The sequence below is a fragment of the Ochotona curzoniae genome, unplaced genomic scaffold (genome assembly GCF_017591425.1).
Source record: "Ochotona curzoniae isolate NIBS_2020 unplaced genomic scaffold, NIBS_Ocur_1.0 scaffold_3208, whole genome shotgun sequence".
Lineage (NCBI taxonomy): Eukaryota > Metazoa > Chordata > Mammalia > Lagomorpha > Ochotonidae > Ochotona > Ochotona curzoniae.
The window spans coordinates 32,373,377-32,393,600 of NW_024467106.1; the positions used below are offsets into that span (position 1 = coordinate 32,373,377).

The 20,224-nt window shown below is 43.9% G+C and overlaps 2 protein-coding genes across 6 annotated transcripts in view; one reads left to right on the plus strand and one right to left on the minus strand.

Annotated features, from left to right (window-relative positions):
• The window catches only part of DNAI1 (dynein axonemal intermediate chain 1), a 60,573-nt gene extending 41,639 nt beyond the window's left edge, over positions 1-18,934 (minus strand). Inside the window, exon 1 of the mRNA XM_040963178.1 lies at positions 18,897-18,934. Coding sequence (XP_040819112.1) covers positions 18,897-18,923 — 27 coding nt within the window. The 5' untranslated portion in view covers positions 18,924-18,934. The remainder of the gene's footprint in view (positions 1-18,896) is intronic.
• A 421-nt stretch (positions 18,935-19,355) lies between these two features.
• Positions 19,356-20,224, plus strand: part of FAM219A (family with sequence similarity 219 member A) — a 54,198-nt gene continuing 53,329 nt past the window's right edge. For 2 of the 5 annotated variants that reach the window (XM_041004277.1, XM_041004281.1), the window contains exon 1: positions 19,377-19,715. In XM_041004277.1, the coding sequence (XP_040860211.1) occupies positions 19,656-19,715 (60 nt within the window). In that variant the 5' untranslated portion in view covers positions 19,377-19,655. Of the gene's footprint in view, positions 19,716-20,224 lie in introns of all 5 variants that reach the window. The other 3 variants (XM_041004278.1, XM_041004276.1, XM_041004280.1) reach the window with 3 other exon arrangements.

Consider the following 20,224-nt stretch of genomic DNA (forward strand, 5'->3'; position numbering starts at 1 on the left):
GGCCCAGATGCAATACTTTTGAAAAGTATTTGTTTGTGGGGGGCCAGCATTTTGACTTAACAAGTAGAGCTGCCACCTACAATGTTGGATCCCACATGGGTGGCCAGGGTCCAAGTGCTTGAGCCATCTCCTGCTGTTTTCCCAGGTGCATTGGCAGAGAGCTGAGTCAGAAGCCGAGCAGCCAGGACTCAAAACAAGCACTTCTATACATGATGCCAGTGTCCCAAGTGGTGAGTTCACTTACTGTGCTACAACATGGGCCCAGTGTTCTTATCTTTAAAAGATAGCAGCTGAAGTACTCCTCACATGTGTCAGGATCCCATATGGGCACCAGTTCTAATCCCGGCAGCCCCACTTCCCATCCAGCTCCCTGCTTGTGGCCTGGGAAAGCGGTAGATGATGGCCCAAAGCCTTGGGGCCTTGTACCCGTGTGGGAGACCCAGAAGAGGCTTCAGACTGGCTCAGCTCCAGCCATTGCGGTCGCTTGGGGAGAGAATCAACAGAAGAAGGATCTTACTCTATGTCTCTCCCCCTCTCTGTGTATCTGAGTTTCCAATAAAAGTTAAAAAAAAATCTTAAAAAAAATTCTCAGGCCCAGTGCAATGGGTCAGTAGCTAAATCCTTGCCTTGCACACGCCAAGATCCCATATGGGTGCCAGGGCTTTGGGCCAGAATTCATGCCCAGTGATTGATGGTTGGCAGCACTGCATTGCCTTTGATATACCCTGTTGTGCCTTCAGCCACACAGAGACTATGTGACCCTTTGCTGTCAAGAAACACCTGCCCTAGAGATGACCTGCTTCCCTAAAGCATTCAATATAGAAATGTGACTTCCTAGAAAGGGGGGGTTCTTCAAAGCACAAAATCTACAAACATTTCATCCTCCTTTCTGAGGCCCAAGAGACTTTGTTTACCAACTCAGTAGTCTTGGTCCTTATTTTAAAACTCACTAACAGGTTTCCATTAAGCCAAACTGAAACACAATCCCTCTCCAGCTTGCATTTTCTGTTTCTCAAAGAGGAGCTCTAGGTCCCATAGGACCCGCAATTCACCCACACATCTTCCTCTGGCTCCACTGAATGCACTAAATCCATGAACCTAAACAGCGTGTAAAGCACACAGAAGGAACATAATATGTGTGCATGGTTGGAAGTCATCTCAAAATCCTGAGGGTAATAGCCACTCTCATGCACTGCTGTGGGAGTGCCAAGGGATGCAACGTTTTTTTGCAGAGTATTTTGACAATGTTCACTGAGATGTACGTCGTATATACTCCTCAGTGTGGCATCTCTTTGTTCTTGAGTTTTTCTTACAGAAACACATTTGCCCAAGATATATATACGAAACTGCAGCATTACTTATAACATTTTAAAAATTTTTTATTGGAAAGTCACATATATGGAGAGAATGAGAGACAGAAAAGAAGATCTTCCATCTGCTGATTCACTCCCTAAGTGGTTCCAATTGTTGGGAGCTGCACTGATCTGAAGCCAGGAGCCAAGAACCTCCTCTGGGTCTCCCACGCAGATGCAGGATCCCAAGGCTTTGGGCTATCCTTAGGTGGTTTCCCAGGCCACAAGCAAGGAGCTGGTTGGGAAGTGGGGCTGCTAGGATTAGAATTGGCACCCATGTGGGATCTGGCACATTCAAGGCAAGGACTTTAACCACTAGGCTATTGCACTGGGCCCTACTTACAGCTTTTTTTTTTTTTTTTAAGATTTATTTATTGGCCCGTCATGACAGCATAATGGTTAAGGTTCCCACCTTGCACGCGCCGGGATCCCATATGGTGCTGGTTCTAGTCCTAGCAGCCCCGATTCCCTTCCAGCTCCCTGCTTGTGGCCTGGGAAAGCAGTCGAGGAAAGCCGACCCGGAAGAAGCTCTGGGCTCCTGTCTTTGGATTGGCTCAGCTCCAGTCATTGCAGTCACTTGGGGAGTGAATCATCAGATGGAAGATCTTCCTCTCTGTCTCTCCTCCTCTGTAAATCCGCCTTTCCAATAAAAATAAACAAATCTTAAAACAAACAAACAAAAAACAGCTACAACGACTAGGGCCGATCCAGGCCAAAGCCAGGAGCATGGGACTCAATTTGCATCTCCCACCTGGGTGGAGGAGCCTCAGGTACTTGGGCCATTTTCCTCTGCCTTCCTGTGTTAGCATTAAGCTGGATCAGAAATAGAGCAATTAAGACTCAGACTGCTTTTCTGATATGGTATATGGTCACTTAACCCACTATGCCACAATGCTGACCGTGGGGAAAATGTCTTAATAATAATAATAAAAAAAGATTTGTTTTTAGAAAGGCAGAGTAACAGAAAGGAAGAGAGAGAGAAGAGAGAGATTTTCCATCGGTTGGTTCTCTTCCCAAATGCCCATGAAGTCAGGGTTGGGTGAGACAGATGCCAGAAGCCTAGAAATCCACGAAGGTCACCCTCATGGTACTCATAAGGACCTCAGTACTAGGGCCTTTTGCTGCCTTCCCAGATGCATTAGCACGAAGCCAGATTGGAAGCAGAATACTGGGACTCTGACTGGACACTCTGGTGTAGGATGTGTAATGTCCCAAACAGTGGCTAAACCTGCTTGTACCACAATGCCTGCTTCCCTAATACCTTTTTTCCCTTTTTTAGAATGCATTTTTTTTAATTGGAAAGTCAGATTTACAGAGAGAAGGAGATACAGAGAGAAAGATCTATACACTGGTTCACTTCCCAAGTGGCTGCAACGGCCAGAGCTGAGCCAATCTGAAATCAGGAGCCAAGAGCCAGGAGCTTCTTCCAGGTCTCCCATGCAGGTGCAGGGTCTCAAGGCTTTGAGCTGTCCCCTACGCTTTCCAGGCCATAAGCAGGGAGCTGGAAAGGAAGTAGAGCAGCTGGGATACGAATCAGTGCCCATGTAGGATCCTGGCGCACACAAAGCAAGGATTTTAGACATTAGGCTATCATGTTGGGCCTTGTAGTAGTTTTTAAATGTAAAAAAATTAAACATTCATCAATAGAAGCCTAGTTACACAAGTAAAATATTATAGTAATTCAGTAGGATATTATGTATGCATTAAAAACAATGTCTTGTGTAATGCAGCGACAATGGTTAATTACAATGTATTGCTTTTTCAAAAAATTGCTCAGAGTAGATTTTAAGCATTCTCATCTCAAAAAATGATAAATATGTGAAGTAATATATGTGTTAAATTCCACAATGTACACATATTTCAACATGTTGCACATTTTAAATATATACAATTATTGTCAAAAAGTCAATTCATAAAATGGTATAGTATTGAAAAAAAACAACAAAAATAAAAAGAATGAAGTAAACCTTTTGTACATGTTATTGAAAGCTCTCCAAGCTATATTGTTAAGTAAAAAAGGCAATTTATAGGAGTAGATGATCCATTGCCTAGTTTAAGAAAATGCATGTAAGTGTATTTGCATGGACCTAAACTATTTCTTGAAGAATACATAGAATCTGTTAATGGTGGTTTTATACAAGCAATGTACCAGGGAATTGTGGAGATAGGGAGTTATGCTCATTGTAATATTTTAAGTATGTTTAACGTGGATGCACATTACTTTTACAATTTAGAGTACTCATCAAGAACTTAAAAATCAACAAATAGAGGCCAACACTATGTTATAGCTGGCAAAGCTGCCACTTGAGATTCTACCAGTTCAAAACCCGCTGCTCCCTGCGAATATGCCTGGAAAAGCAGCAGAAGGTGACCCAAGTACTTGGGCCCCTAGATCCATGTGGGAGATCTGGAAAAACTCCTGACTCTTTGCTTTGGCCTGGCTCAGCTCTGGCCCTGGCAACCATTTGGAGAGTGAGTCAACAGATGAAAGATCTCTCTCTGTAACTCTGCTTTTCCAATAAGCACTCTTTTTAAAAATCAAAAATTGAGGGTTTCCCTTGTTATTGCAATGTTAGCACAATACTCATAATGTAGGAAAAGGAGATATAAGATCAGCCCCATGCCTGCCTGGAAATCCAAGAGGGCAGAGCCAACTTTAGGGAGCCCTTCCCAGATAAGGCTGTGGGAAGCAAGACAGCATAGGGTTTGAGAACTGGAGTCCCCTAGAGTAAGCCCTGGCTAAGCTATGGGCTCTGTTATAAAGTTTTTGTGAGCACTTGGCCAAGGTATCTGGTCTCAAACCCTCACTCTCTTATCTGTAAAGTAGAATTACTTTGAGGATAAAACAAGCAATGCATGAAGAGCACTAGTTCAGAACCCAGTACACAATCAGCCTGAAGTACCAAGGCAATGTAGAAGTTGTGGCAGCCACTATTTCATTACTCCACATGGTCTGTCATGCAAAACAAGTGCATTCTATTCTGAGGTAATATAAGGAATAATTGAAAGTGTGTTGCCCAAGTCCAAGGAATTCCCTATCAGAAAATAGCCGACAGCTCTTCAGGGTGTCACAGCAGAGGGTGACAACAAAGTGTTTTCTAGTTGTATAGCATCTTTCAGGTTACATTTTTTTCTTTTTTGAGTACATTATCTCATTTGACCCTTGTAACAATGTTTTTGAGCGATGTTGAACTTCAAGTCATTTCTTAATGTTGAGCTACCTATGTGTTCTTGAGATAAACCCCCTTGTTCTGATACATTATTCTTTTTTATATGTTGCTGGAACAGATTTTATATTTTATTTAATGATGTTTCACATTTGTTTCTATGAGGGATATCAACCTATCATTTTCTTTATGTATACTAGCTTTGGTTTTTGCATCAGGGTTATGCTAACATGAGTTGAAAATCATTCTATTATCTCTATTTCCTGAAAATTGCAATATTGGTATCATTTAGTCCTTGCACATCTGATACAACTCATCAGTAAAATGATTTCTTCTGGGGTTGCTTTGCAGAAAATATTTAAGATTTATTGTTGTGTGTGTTATATGTTGTGTGGGTGTGCAATTTTTTTAAAAATTTACTTATTTTTATTGGAAAGTCAGAATTACAGAGAGAAGGAGAGACAAAGATCTTCTGTCATCATTCATTTCCCAAATAGCTGTAATGGCTGGAGCTGAGCCGATCCAAAGCCAGGAGCCAGGAGCTTCCTCCAGGTCTCCCACATGGATGCAGGGTCCCAAGGCCTTGGGCAATCCTCTACTGCCCTCCCAGGCTACAAGCAGGCATCTTGTGAAGTCTCTCAGTTGAATTGACTGTGGCTCCAGTCTAAGTCTTTTCACGCACTGCCCCATGTTCCACGTTGGGCTCTAGGGAAACTATGTTGCCAGAAAAGCTCGGTGGGTTCTTTCCTCAGCTTAACATAATAATAAAAAGAAACCCATTGAAGACAGAGAAGTTTTATTTACAAAGTGATCAGATGAACCTAGAAAGAAGAGGCAAAGGGAAAGCACCTCACAAGAGAAAGCTGGAAGTGGGGTGCCTCTTCAAAGGATACAGGGAGAGACACCCTTAAGATTTATTATTATTATTATTATTTATTTTTTGGAAAGGCAAATTTATATAGAGGAGATTCTAGAGAGAAAGACCTCCTGTCTGCTGGTTCATTTCTCAAATGGCCACAATGGCTAGAGCTGAGCTGATCGGAAATCAGGAGCCAGGAGCTTCTTCTGGATCTCCCAGGCAGATGCAGGGTCCAAAGGCTTTGGGCCATCCTCTATGGCTTTCCCAGGCCACCAGCAGGAAGCTAGATGGGAAGTGGAACAGCCAGGACACAAATCAGTGCCCACATTGGATGCTTGCATATGCAAGGTGAGTATTTAACCACTAATTCAAGTCCTGGCTGCTCCACTTCTAATCCAGCCTCTGCAAATGCGCCTTGGAGAGCAGCAGAAAATGATCCAAGAGTTTTGGGCCCCTGCTACTTACATGGGGGACCTGGATGAAGCTCCTGGCTCTCACTATGCCATAATGGGAGCTGTCCCACCACAAATTTTCTTCATTTCTAACAAGCATCTAAAGCCAATGCTTAAGCATATCATTGGCAGCACCTTTATAATTTCTGATGCACATACTTTCATTACAATTCAATTTAAAATATTTTCTAATTTCCTCTGTGATATTTTTAACCAATGATGTTAGAAGTATGCTCTTTAATTAAAAATAGGATTTATTTTTATTAGAAAGTTAGAGTTATGGAGAGAAGCAGAGACAGAGAGAAAGACCCTCCATCTGTTAGTTTATCATGCAAATGGTCACAGCAGCTGGAGGCAAGTCAATCTGAACCCAGAAGTCAGGAGTCTCCTATGGGTTGCCATGTGGGTGCAGGGTCCTAAGGCTTTGGGACATCTTACACTGCTTTTCCAAGCCACAAGCAGGGAGCTGCATGGGAAGTGGAGCAGCTGGGACATGAACAGGCGCCCATATGGGATCCTGGCACTTGGAGATGGAAGATTAGTCAGCTGAGTGAATCAGCAGATGGAGGATCTTCCTCTGTGTCTCTCCTCCTCTGTATATCTGACTTTCCAATAAAAATAAAGTAAATCTTTAAAAAAAAATCCCTGTCACTGTAGAACCTCTATTTCCCTTTAAGTTCTGCCAGTTGATTCAGAGACCTTAGAGTTTATTAATAGATCCATAGATTTTGTAACCTTGTGTTTCCCTCTTGAATTTACTTTTTATCATTATGAATGGCCCCTGTTTTTCTATGAAATAATAAGGCCTTAAAGATTACTTTGTCTAGGGCCCGGCGCGGTGGCGCAAGTGGTTAGGGTCTTCGCCTTGCACGCCCGGGATCCCATATGGGCGCCACTTCCCTTCCAGCTCCCTGCCTGTGGCCCGGGAAAGCAGTCGAGGATGACCCAAAGCTTTGGGACCCTGTACCCACGTGGGAGACCCGGAAGAGGCTCCTGGCTTCAGATCGGCATAGTATCGGCCGTTGGGCTCACTTGGGGAGTGAATCATCGGATAGAAGATCTTCCTCTCTGTCTCTCCTCTCTGTATATCCGCCTTTCCAATAAAAAAAATAATTAAAAAAATTAAAAAAAAAAGATTACTTTGTCTAACAACAACAGCCACCTAGATTTCACATGCTTATTTTTTACATGGTACACTTTTTCCATTCTCTCATTTTAAATGTTTCCGCATCTCTAAACTGTATCTAATATAGGCAACATCTAGTTGGAGCTTGCTTCAGCCTGATAAGCTCTGCCTCTTAATTGGAGATATTGATATTGTTGTATTTATCATATTGCTCTTTGTTTTCTATTTTTCTCCCCTTCTGCTTTTGTTCCTCTGTTCTGGGTAAAGTGATTTTTTTTTTTTGTATTTCATTTTATTTTCCCTATTTGTTCACTGTGCTTTTTTGTAGCACGTGTAGTACATGAGTGTGTGTTTGATCTCTTGTTTACCATATGTATCCACTGTTATACCACTTCATATTTTACAACATAATAACTTTCTGTTTTGCTTTGGCTGTAATAACTTTATGGCATCATAATTTCACTTGCCAACACTATCTCGTCCTTTGTTTTATTGTTGTCACATATTTTATTTCTATATTCATTGTAATCTCCACTTGATGACGATACTATTTTAGAAGAAAAAAAATTAGTCTTTTGTCTTTGCCCAGTTATTGCAGTACTAATATTTTTTGGTCTTTCCCATAGATAAAATTTCCACCAGATGTAATTTTCTCTGAAACTGAAGAACTTCCCTCAGTACTCCCTACAGTGAAGATATGACCATGATTGTCTGCACTCTAGTTTTCTGAAAACATATTTCACTCCCTTTTAAAAAAAGATTTATGTGTTTTTTGACAGAGTTTAGAGATAGAGAGAGTGCTTCCATCTGCTGGTTTACTCCTTAAATAGCTATAACACCCAGGGCCGGGCTCTGCTGAAGCCAGGAGCCAGGACCTTCTTCCAGATCTCCCACATAGGTGGTAAGGGCCTATGTACTTAGGCAATCATCCACTGCCTTTCTTACACAACAAGCAAGGAGCTGGATCAGAACTGGAGCAGCCAGGACTCAACCTGGTACCTCTATGGGATGCTAGCATTATAGGTAGCAGTTTAACATGCTATACCATGTGATTTTTTTGGTGATTTAAATATGCCAGTTAATTTTCTTTTGGTCTATTGTCATTTATGGTAAGTCAATCATAATTCAAACCACTGTTCCCCTATATTCAAGGTGTTACTTTTCTCTATTTATAAGATCTTTTTCTCTCATGTTTTTTGCCTTTTATAGTTTGATTATTAGGGGACCAGATTTTATTTTATTTGTATTTATCGTGTTTGAAAATCACTGATCTTCTAATTATCCCACATGCTTTCCATCAAGTTTGGGAAAATTGGGGTCATTATTTCTTCAAACATTTTTCTTCTCTCTTTTTCCTTCTGATATTCCAACTATATATATCTTCCAAACATATGGATGATATATTTCAACAGATAACTGCTTCTCTTATAAAAAAACAAACTTGTTTCTCTTACTCAGATTGAATCATTTCTACAAATCCATCTTTACATTCAGCAGTTAGATCCATCCAATGACCTCTTCATTTCTGATGTTCTATTTTTCTATTGTTTCCACTTTTTGCTTAGACTCCCCCTCTGTCAATCAAAACATGTTCTTTAAATTAATAAATATATTTATAACAGCTGATAAATCTAATATCTAGGTTATCCTACTGTTACTATTATCCTTTCCTATTTTCCCAAGCCATACTGAAGTAATTATCCTGGAAGATAGACATTTGGCACAGCAGTTAAGATGCCACTTGGAAATGTCTGCATCCCATCCTGGAGGTCTCCTGCTCACACAAATATGAGAGGTGGAAGGTGCAGGCACAAATGGAGCCACATTATTCAGGTGGGACACTTGGATTGGGTCCTGTTTCCTGTCTTTGGCTTGGCCCAGGCTGAGCTACTGCAGGCATTTAAGGAATGGACCAGTAGATGAAAGATCTTTCTGTATGTCTCTACTTTTCAAATAAAGAAAAATGAAATCTCCCCCAAGCAGATGGAGAGGGTAAATACACGGCTTATGTTGGGTGTTTTCCTTCCTGCAGGTGTTTCCTTCCTGTGCTGTCTACTGACTGATACCTAAACCAATTAGCCCATCTATTTTATCCGGGTTTGCAGTTTTTCACAATCAGAGGGCAAGTCCAAATTTAACTATCCCTTCATGGCCAGAATGTATGGCCCCTACATCAATGTCTTTAAGACTTGTATGCAAAGTATACTGTATTTTAAAATTCATTGCAGAAACATGCTATTTTTAAAATCATACAATAAAGGTTTTTGTAAAAAAAAAAAGACAGAAACTTTTGTAATGTAAATATTAGTCCTGAATGAAAGCGTTGGACTGGAAGAAATCTGAGGCCCCTTTTCTGTACAATCAGGAGAAAGAGATTTACCAGAAAGAATACCAGAAAGATTTACCAGGAAGTTACTTCAGAGTAAAGCAAATAAATATCATGCACTGGAGGAGACAAGGAAAAAGAGTATCTCCTCTTTGGAGATATTGCTCTGCTCACTTTTGGCTGCTGGGAAAGCCATAGGATTTTGTCTCTCACTGACCTAGCCTACCACAAACATATGTGCTACTGGCAATCAGACTCCCTCTATAAAAGATTGGACTAGGGCAACAAAGAACAGCTGCAGCTGAAGCAAACACTGATGGAAATGCTTGTGGGGGGATGAGAGGCCAGAGTAGCTATGGTGTGCTAGAAACACACTACAGTCATTAGGAAAACTGGTTGGCAAGGAAATGAGAATAGCGGGTGAAACATAATTGCTAAGGGAGGTGCAGAATTCATGAGAAATAAAGGAGAAATTAGCCTGATCCCAACATCAGCATCAGAACCAATAGCTTTACAATTTCAATTCTAGGCTACCTCAATAGTTCCAACACCACCTACAACTCTCCCCGCGACCCCCCTGCCTTCACTGACATATACACCTTTCTCCTTCTCCCAATCTCATTTATTTGAGGCAGTTTAAGTGAACCTCTGTTTTTTGTTGTTGTTTTTGTTTTGTTTTGGTTTTTTTTTTTTTTTGGCAGCTTAAAGTCTACATGTTCTAGGAGTGGGTACTGTGGTGCAGCAAGTTAAGCTGCCACTTGCAATGCTGGCATTTCATACTGAAGTGCCGGTTCAGTTCTGACTACTCCGTATCTGATCTAGATCCCTGTTAATGAACCTGAAAAGTAGAGGCTAATGGCTCAAGTACCTGAGCTCCTATCATCTGTGTGAAAGACCTGGATGGAGACTCTGGCTCCTGACTTCAGCCTGGTCCAGCCCTGGCTGTTGTGACCATCTGGGGAGTGAAAGTGGGTAGTTGGATCTCTCTCTCTCCATTTTAAATAAATAAATAAATTTGTACAAAAGGTTACATATATGTGTCTCATATAGACTAGTCCCATAAGGGGCAGAAAGACAAGACTTGGGTATTCCAGGCAGAAGGAATAAAACCATTAACAAAAGACAGAAGACAGGTGTCCATCTAAGGACCGGCAAGCTGTTTTATCCAGTTTGTCCCCAAACAAGCTTTGAAGCGGAATACATAACACATTGAAAAATTAAGTGAAAATGGGTTTGTGAAGAAAAAAAATAAAATTAGAAAGCAAGGTTAACACCAAGGATAGGGCCCCTACCTTATTAACAGAGAGAGCCTGCTTGGACTAGAGTGGGAGCACAAGTTGGTTTTCTGCTGGCCCAGAGGTCAGTGCTAAAGCACATACCTTCCAGCATTCAATTATTCACTCATCAACCAATTCGTTTAGTCACTGTTCACCTACCCAGTATTGATTTAGCAACTATTATGTGCCAGTCTCTAGGAAGACTGCTAAATAAAAAGCAACATTGAGTTGATTCCCACAGGCAGGATTCTCAAATACAGGGGGTGAGATCGAAGGAGGACATAGCCCACAGTACAACCCAGAATCCAGACACTCTGTGAGTAGGACAAAGTGCTGTGGCACTCACAGCGGGAAACACTAAAGCTGGATCAACAGCTGTGTCCTCTGCTTGCTTCTTAACACGCAGCTCTGTCAGTGCTCGCTGGCTGGGAAGACTGAACACTCTACAGAAATTCCTAACTGGCAGGAAACAATTTCATGTGGCTTGCTCACAGCTGGAGCCAGAGAATCAACATCACTCTTCAGCATCAGCTTGCAGGCTGCAAAGCCCAGTGATAAGCACAAGAGCCCTGTGCCATGATTTTTCAAGTACCTGGCATGTACCATGGTCTAATAACGTGCGGGGCTCCATAGTACACAAGGGAGGAGAGCAAATTCTGGCTTCAAATGCTCACAGCTGTTTCATAATCTGATAATTGTGCATGACAAACCTCAGACCATAACTCTGAAAATAGCATGACTGTAATCATAACAAAATGGAACAGCCATTGGCAAAATTTGTTTTCTAGTTATCACTTCCAGAAGGAATTCCATAACACTATTAGGAGAAGAGAAGAGAAAAACGCTCTCAACTTCCAGCCACTAAACCTCACAGTTATCATCATCTGCATCTATACTTTTCCTTCTGTTACAAAGTATTTCTCCTTCTGTCCACAGCTTATCCAATCCACCTCCTCAGAGACTTGACTGTAATCACTATTGAATCTTTCCTTAATCTTCATCTTCTCTCTCCATTCAGAGTTCTTTCCCTTTGGCATTTAATAATACAGTCAAGTGCTCCTTTCACTTAAAGAAAAAAAATCCTTGCCAATATAGTCTTTACTGCTCTCTTAGCTCAATTCAGTCTAGTTTTTTTTTTTAATCCCTGAAACATATCTTTCTAAGTTCCCTAATGACATCTTATTGTTTCTTATTCTCCATTTTGGATTCTTCCTTTGTCCAAACCTCAAATGCTTATGTTCCTCCCAGAAATCGTCCCTGATTCTCCTGAAATAAAGCACTAGCATCCCCTTCCCTGATCCCACATGCTTCCATGGGATTAACTTCTGCTAGTTTCCCTACCACATTCTATCATTTATTCAACAATCATTCATTGACTGCTTCTAACATTGTAGTTACCATGTTTGAAGTTAAGAATATGGGGCTCATAAACGAATACGATAAATTAATATGATTAATAATAAGCATCAAATATTTACATGTGATCAATTTTGGCACTGAAGTGTGATGGGTTAAGTTGGGACCAGCCACGCAGGCATCCCACATGAATGCCAGTTCAAGACCAGGCTGCTTCACTTCCAATCCGGTTCCCTGCTAATGGCCTGGGAAAAGCAGCCGGAGATGGCTCAAGTGTTTGGGCGCTATGGGTGACTCAGATGAAGCTCCTGGCTCCTGGCTTTACCTTGGCTCAGCATTGGCTGTTGTCGTCATCTGTAGAGTAAACCAGTAAATGGAAGCTTCTCTCTCTCTCTCTCTCTCTCTGTCTCTCTCTCCCTACCCCCACCCTTTCTCTCTGGAACTTTGACCTTCAAAAACAAATAAACAAACCTTTAAAAAATATGTATCATGAAAAATGTGACATCTACTTCCATGTAAACTAAAATTGAGAATAACTCTCCATAGCAGAGCAGGATATTAAGAAAAAGAAAAGAACTGAAACATTTGTCCCACCCATGTGCCTCCATATTTTTACCCTCCCCACTCTAATCAGAGGCCCACATGCACACGCATCCCTCCCAACTATGTAAATAATATTAAAAATTAAATTCTTAAAGGTAAGAATAACAAATTTAAAATATTCACACACATAAATGAATAATCACAAATGAGACTGATGCTTGCTATGGAAGAAAGGAACACAGAGCAATGAGACTGTATAACAGAGGAACTTTAACACTAATCTCAGTAACAGGAGAGGAGGCATTGGAACAGGTTGTGGGGACTGATGTTGTGGCTGAAATGTTAGCAGCGAGAGTATGTATGAAAGAGAATGCAGAGGGTATCCCAGAAAGAAGAAACAGCACACAGAAGAAAACCACAGCAAGAGGGGGACAGTAATGCAAGTTTTTGAGACCAAGGCAGATCTTAGCCCACAACCTGCAGTTATCAAAACAAATCTAGTTTCTATCCTAAGAACAATGAAGCCATAGAAAGGCTCTGAATGGAAGATGGCCTAATCGGATCAAGAGTTTAAAAAGATCAATGATGCTGCACTGTAGAGAATGGATTGGAAAAGGCAAGAATAGGTGAAGGGAATTCCTGTTACAGGACTTCCACGGCAATCTAGGTGAGAGATAGTTGTGTTAGGGAGGCAGCAGTGAATAAGAAAAAAAAATTAATTTCAGAGATATTTAAGAGGTAAAGGGATGAAAGATCATACAGATGACACTGAGGTAAAAGGTCACAAAAGCAAGGTTCTCTTATTTGGGAATATAAAAGCATGTCAACTGGCCAGTCCATGGCTGAACAGGCTTATCCTCGACCCTGTGGTGCTGGCATGCCATATGAGCACTGGTTCATGTCCTGGCTATTCCGCTTCTGTTCCAACTCCATGCTTATTGGCCTAGGAAAACAGCAGAGGATGGCTTAAGTCCTTGGGACCCTGAACCCACATGGAAGGCCCAGAAGAAGCTCTTGGCTCCTAGTTTCAGACCAGCTCAGCTCTGGCCATTGCAGCTATTTTTTGAGTGAATCGAAGGATTGAAGATCTTATCTTTCTATTTCACCTTCTCTGTGTAATTTTGCTTCTCAAATAAAAATAAATAACTCTTTGAAATAACTCTTTAAAAACAAAACAAGTCAGCTTCCCCACATTCTGCTCATGTTTTATGCTATCTTCTGTGTCTTCCAGGCCCCATGCCACATTCAGAATCTCTAAATTACATTGAACTTTCCTTTCACCTTGCACCCAAGCGTGTCCCCTGCCCTGAATATAAGTCACCCTTCACTTAGAACAATATTTAGATTATACCAGAAGGGCCTCTTGAGAGACCATAAAATGATCCAAAATGTGAATCTTTGCTTTGTTGTTATTGTTGTTGTTGTTATAGGCAACTGACGCAAAATTCCTGACTTTGATTTTTCTTTCATGTTAACCAACTGAGTTATAAAAGGGTACTAAAATTTGTTAGTCATAAACTAAAATTAGCTTTTAACTGGAATTCACAGAAGACTCTAATTCGGTTTTCTACTAAGAAGTCTGGCTGCCAGGCAATGTTTGGCAATGCTGCAAAGTCCCTCCTGCATATGCACACATGCAGCCAACTGGCATTCTCACAGTTTTCAGAAAGGGAAGGACACTTCGCTATTGGGGTATGACCAGCAAGGTTTGGAGCTTGTCATGCTTTATGGTGCCTGACATTCATGCACTTTAATTCTAAATTATGATTCACGGCGTTCCATCATGACCAATGTAACATGCCATGGATTATTTGATTAACCCTATATGGTAAAGGGATACCCCTCTCTGACCTTATCTCCTGCCTCTTTCCTCTCCCTTCCTTGCTAGTCTACAGGATGTGTAGCAGGCTTCCATCTCAGGCACTTTAGGTATGCTCTACCATCTGTCTGAAATGTGCCTGCCGCCAACCTGTCCCCTTCCTCCCCCACTCTAGATCTTGAATAGCTCTCACTTCTTTTTAAGGTTTATTTATTTACTTGAAAGGCAGAGTTACAGAGAGACAAAGAAAGACTCCTTCCAAGAGGCAACAATGGCCGGGATTCAGCCAAGAGTGGAAGCCAAGAGGCTAGAACCCCATGAGGTCTCCTACATGGGTAGCAGGAGTCCAAACTGCCTTCCTGGGTGCATTGACATGGAGCTGGAGCAAAACCAGTCAGGACTCAAACTGGTGCTCATATGGGATGCTGGCTTCACAGGTTGCAGCTTACCTTGCTATGCCACAAAACTGGTTCCTAACTCCCACATTTCTTTCAAATCTTTGCTCAAATTCACTTACGTGATACCTCCCCTCAACCTCTGTTGGAGTCATAACTTTCTGCTTCCCTAAAGTTTCTAGTCCACTTCCCTGATTTATTTTTCTCCTTGGCATCTACTACCATCTGATAAACTCGGTTTTGAATTGTTTACTGACAGTTTAACTCTGAGTAAAAGATAAGCTTAAGGAAAGCAAGCATTTTAATTTTATCTCTTACCACCAGTATCTAGAATGATAACTGGCACAGAGTAGGTACTTGCATATAATTAGTAAGTTAGAAGCAGCCATCTGGCCTGGAGGTTAAGAAGTATTGAAGCACTGCTTGAGTCCGTTTCATTACCAATTTCAGCTTCCTGCTAGTCCAGATTCTGGGAGGAGGCAGGTAATAGCTCAAGGAATCGGCTCCCTGTTACCCGTGTGGGAGATCTGGATTGTATTCCCAGTTCCTGGTGTCCGCCTGTCCAGCCCCAGCCACTGCAGGCATTTGAAGAAGGAGCCAACAAGTATGAGTTCTTTGTCTGCTAGTCTCTGTCTCTCTGCAACTCAAATAAACATTTTCTAAAACTATCAAATTAGAATAAAAATTTACAACATCCATATTTTGTGTCTTACAGTCTCTAACACTTAGCTCTTTATGCATGGACATATGTGGCTAACTTGAGTCATTCATAGCCCTATTAGCTGTGATATAAGCACAAACTAAGGAAAACATATTTATACGGTGACATTTCCTCAAGCATCACTCTCCACTAGGAGCCTCATCCCAGGCTTACTGCTTTCTATCCTTTGAACTCACTCAGATGAAAATTTGCAAAGAAAAGCGCATTGCATTCAGAATTCAAATTTAATTCATTTTCTTAGAATTTAATATAACTCAAGCATCGTGCTAGGCTTGAGAGAACCAATGATGAACAAGCAGGCATGATCCCTGCCATAACAGAGTTTATAGTCTAGAGGGATATCATCCTTTCTTGCTCCAGAAGAGGGCCTGAATCCCTTGGAGGAGAATATAAAAGCCAGCTGAGACCTGAAGTCTAAATAGGAGATGAAGGGGGCAGTTGCAGCAGAGGGGAATACAGCAGGAGGCAGTGAACAGAAAAGACGGTACCAGGTAGCTTCAGAGGCCCAGAGGAGAAGACGAATGTGGCCATCACTTTCCAGAAAGTGTGTTGCAGTGGTGGAAGCCTCATAGGTAAGATCAGAGGACCTACATTCAAATAGGAAAGAGGAAAAGGCTGGACAACAGGACCATGTAGGCCATTCCAAGAAAGCTGGATTTGGGGGATTTTATTCTGAGAACAACAGGGTGCTACCATGATGCCCAATCAATGAGTTACAAAAACAAATGGAGTTTAAGCTCCCATCTGTTCCCTAAGAAACCTAATCCTGGTCTTCCCTCACCACTGCAGCCCTCCTTCCTGAAGCTTTTCTATTGGTCCAACCTTCAGTCCTCCCTCCCTTTCAGCCCTAGGATCCCTTTTCTTTGTTCTGTCTTCATCATTAAGCAAAATTCCCAGAGGACAGGGACAGTGTCTCAAACATCTCTAGGACATCACATACTTGCTTAGCAATGACCCAACCTGGACTTTACGGGGACAACAGGGTGATGCATACAGCAACCTCACACAACCCAGCCTTTTCGCACACCCCCACGTACCAACACTTATTTTGATAAATATTTTGTGATAAAACAACTGCTGCCTCCTGGGGATAGTGCTGATGTATGTAGCAGACCCCCCAGTTTCTCTGCTTCCTGCCTGCTATCTGTCTCAGTGCCACCAGTCTCTGATGTTTTCCCCTCCAAGTATAGGGAAACTCATCCCCAGGCTTGTTCAAGCTGCAAGCTGACAGAAAAGACAAATGTGATCTGGTGACAGAAAGCAGATCAGTGGTTCCCAGAGCCGGTGGGACAGGAGGTAGGGAGAAATGACCATGACAAGGCATAAGGAATTTCTTGAGCTAGAGGAAGTACCCTGCATCTTGATCGTGCTGGTGGCTCACAGGTATGTATACATTCGTTAAAAATTCTCAACCCATACAATTAAAATGGCCCATTTTATTGTATGTAAACCAAATCTGAATGATACTGATCCAAAAACAGGCTGCCAGAGTGGGGGTGTAGCCCAGCATTTAGGACCTTGCATCTCAGAGTGGGAATTGTGGTACAATCTATTAAGCCATGGCTTGAGAAACCCACATCTCCTCTTGGAAAGCCAGTTCAAATCTAGGCTACTCTGCTTCCATCTGGTTTCCTGTTAATGCATCCTGGGAGGTAGGTGATGATAGTTCAAGTACTTGGGATACTGCCACCCATATGGGAGACCTGGATGGAGTTCCTAGCTGCTGGCCAAAGTCTGACCCAGCCCTGGCTATTGTGAATATCTGAGGAGTAAACCAGTGATGGAAGCCCTCTCTCGCTCTTTCTCTTTCTTTCTGCCTTTCAAATAAACATTTTAAAAAAGAAAATTCTAGCTGTTATTAAAAAATGAAAAACAAAACCCTTGCTTCTCACATCAGAACACTTGGATTCAATACCAGTTCTAGCTCATGACTCCAGCTTCCCACTAATGTGCATGTCCCCTGGCAGAAAGCAGATGATGCTCAAGTGGTTGGGTCCCTGACACCCTCAAGGGAGACCTGGATTGAATTTCTGCCTCCCATCTTCCAACTGGCTCAGTCCAAGCTGTTTCAAGGCACTTGGGGAATAAACCAGTGGATGACAGTTTCTTTCTCTTCTCTGTCTCTCTCCTCCTTCTCTCTCTCTCTCTCTGTCTAATAAATAAATAAATAAATAAATAAATAAATAAATATCTTTAAAACTGCTTGCCAGTTAAAATTCAATATGCAGGACCACCGCACATGAGTTTCAAACCACAGTTCAACCCCAGCCTGAAACTAGGGCACAGCCATGAAGGAACAGCCAGCTGCCTCCCTGTGACTGCCTGCAGAGATCCAAAAATCAGGTCTGTCTGCTACACAAGGTAAAGTGCAAGAAGCAGAGATGCCAAGGCTGGTATGAAGGAGGTCAGATCAAAACATGGGAACCTCAAAACAATTAAAAACAAAGTTTACCTTGGTGCAAAATTTTGAAATCCCTACACAGCTTTTTTTTTTTGATAATATACATTTTCCATGAACTTTTTGAAGAACCCCCTCACAAACCGAGTCCTAAATAGAATGGGCACAAATTTACTCTCCAAACTTCAATATAGCTAGCCTTGAGTGAGACAAACATAAAATAACAGAAGCCTTACTTTATAGAATGTGAAATTGCACCTTAGCCCTAGAGTACTCATTCATAAATGGTTTGGGAAAACTGGTTCCTGAGGACCCAATGGATTCATCATAGAGAGCTTCGCAAGCAGCCGTTACCTGCCCTTCCACAGTGATGCTGGGGAGGAAAGTGGAACTCTGGGCTTGGGGACTCTTGGGCTTCCTGTGAGAAGAGACACTGCCTGGCCACAGCACTGAATGAATCACAAGAGTAGACTTCCCTGGGCCAGAAAAGACATACAAGACAAACTGTCGAAACAGTTGGGGGTCTGCCTGTGTTTGCATGGTGCTGTTTGTGAGGGAGGGTCTCTCTCCTTTCTCGGCTTATGTCTCTCTTCACAGCTCTTCTAGCACTGAAAAGCCAAACCCAGCCCCTGCACAGGACCTGTTCGGTGTTCCTCGCACAGTTTCCTTGCGTTTCCTTTTTAGACTCCCAAATGGGCAAGACCTGGATCCCCACTTAGCCCAGCGCTGGATACACAGATACCTCCTCTGAAACAGGAAACTGAGGGCAATGAGGAATAGACCGGTGGAAAGGAGGGGTGGGGGCTGAGAATGGGCGGGTCGGGTGGTTTTGTGGACTGAATAATAGGAATAGTAAAAGATGAGAGGGAGGCTGAAAACCATGGGTTGAGGCAGTACGGGAGAGGAGGCCAGGATTCGTGGCAGAGAGCAAGACAGGGTCAGAGGTCAGTGAGAGCTTGGGCTGGGGTTCATGGGGGAAAGAAAATTGGGGTTCTACAGAGGAAGTAAGAGCAGATCTGTTGCAGCAAAGGTCAGTGGTCACAGGAGGTCACAGAAGGCAAAGGTTAAAGTTCATCAGGAGAGGGCAAGTGAGGATGTGAGTTACCTGCCTACGAGGCTGTTTTGGGGGCATCTTGACAGAAGCCAGGACTGCCGCAACCCTTGGAGAACCTACAAAACACTCCCTCGCCTGACCACACGCAGGAAATCCGGACTCTTGCAGTTCAATTCCCAGTCGCAAGGGTTCTTTGGGGACAGTGGCTGTCGTTTGGGGCCCGGTGTCCTTGTAGGACAGAATCAGCTCCTCCCTGACGCGGTTACCCAGCAACCGACCGGCAGTCAAGGCGCAGGCGCCTGCGGCGCCCCCTTTCGGTGCGTGAAGGAGGCGGGGCTGGGCGCGCGGGGACCCGCCTGCCCCGCTAGGACCCGCCCCTTCAGGAATAATGCGTCCGGTGGCTGCGCGCCTTTAGCACAGCGTGTAGGCAGGACCAAGGCGCTCAGACACCGCCTCCTCATGAATAATGCAGGATCCGGGCGGTGTCCCGGACCCGGAAGTGGAGTTGCCGAGTCACCGCAGTGGCTGAGTTGCTGACAGGAGGCGGCGGCGAAGGAGGAGGCGAGGCTGGACCTGCGGCTCGGCCTGGCCACGGCCGCGCCAGAGCTCGGCAAGCCCACCGAGCCACGCCGGCCTCACAGCCTCCTGCCCCCCGCTCCCCTCTCCATCTGCCTGGTCGCCTGTCCGCCCGACTCGTCCGGGGCGGCCTAACCTGCAGTCTCTGCCGGGCTCCTGGGGCCGCCGCCCCGTGCGGTCCCCTCGGCGTCCCCGGCCGCGCCCGGCCCCCCGGCCCGCTCTCCCGCCGGCACCATGATGGAGGAAATCGACCGGTTCCAGGTGCCCACCGCGCACTCGGAGATGCAGCCGCTGGTGAGGGGTCGGGCGGCGGGCAGGCCCGCGCCGGGAGGGGATGCCTCCGGGGGGAGGAAGGAAATGAGGCCGTGGGGGAGGATTGTGTGGAGCGGGCGTCGTCAGATGGGGCAGAGAGAACCCCGAAAACGCCTGGCCGGGGGAAGGGAACTTGCAAGACAAGAAAATCGTGGGAGAATCAACCGAGTGGGAGCCGAGGGACCTGGAAGGGTGGAGCGCGTCGTGGCGGAGGCAGAACACTTCTGTCGGGTGGTTGGAGGGGGGACACAATGGTGCCCGCCGGTAGCGGAGGTCCACCGCGGGCATGGCAGGGGTGCTGTCAGAGGGCACCACGGGCTGCAAAGCCCAGGGGTTGGGATGAGAGATGAGAAGGCCTTTAGCTCTAGAGGCCTGCCTGTGATGCTCTGGGCGGAGGAGGAGGAGCCATCAGGTTTTTAGGAGAAGGGCCTGCCCAGCGGCCGGCTGTGTAAGGACAGGAACGCGCAGCCGAGGCCCGAGCCCGGTTGATG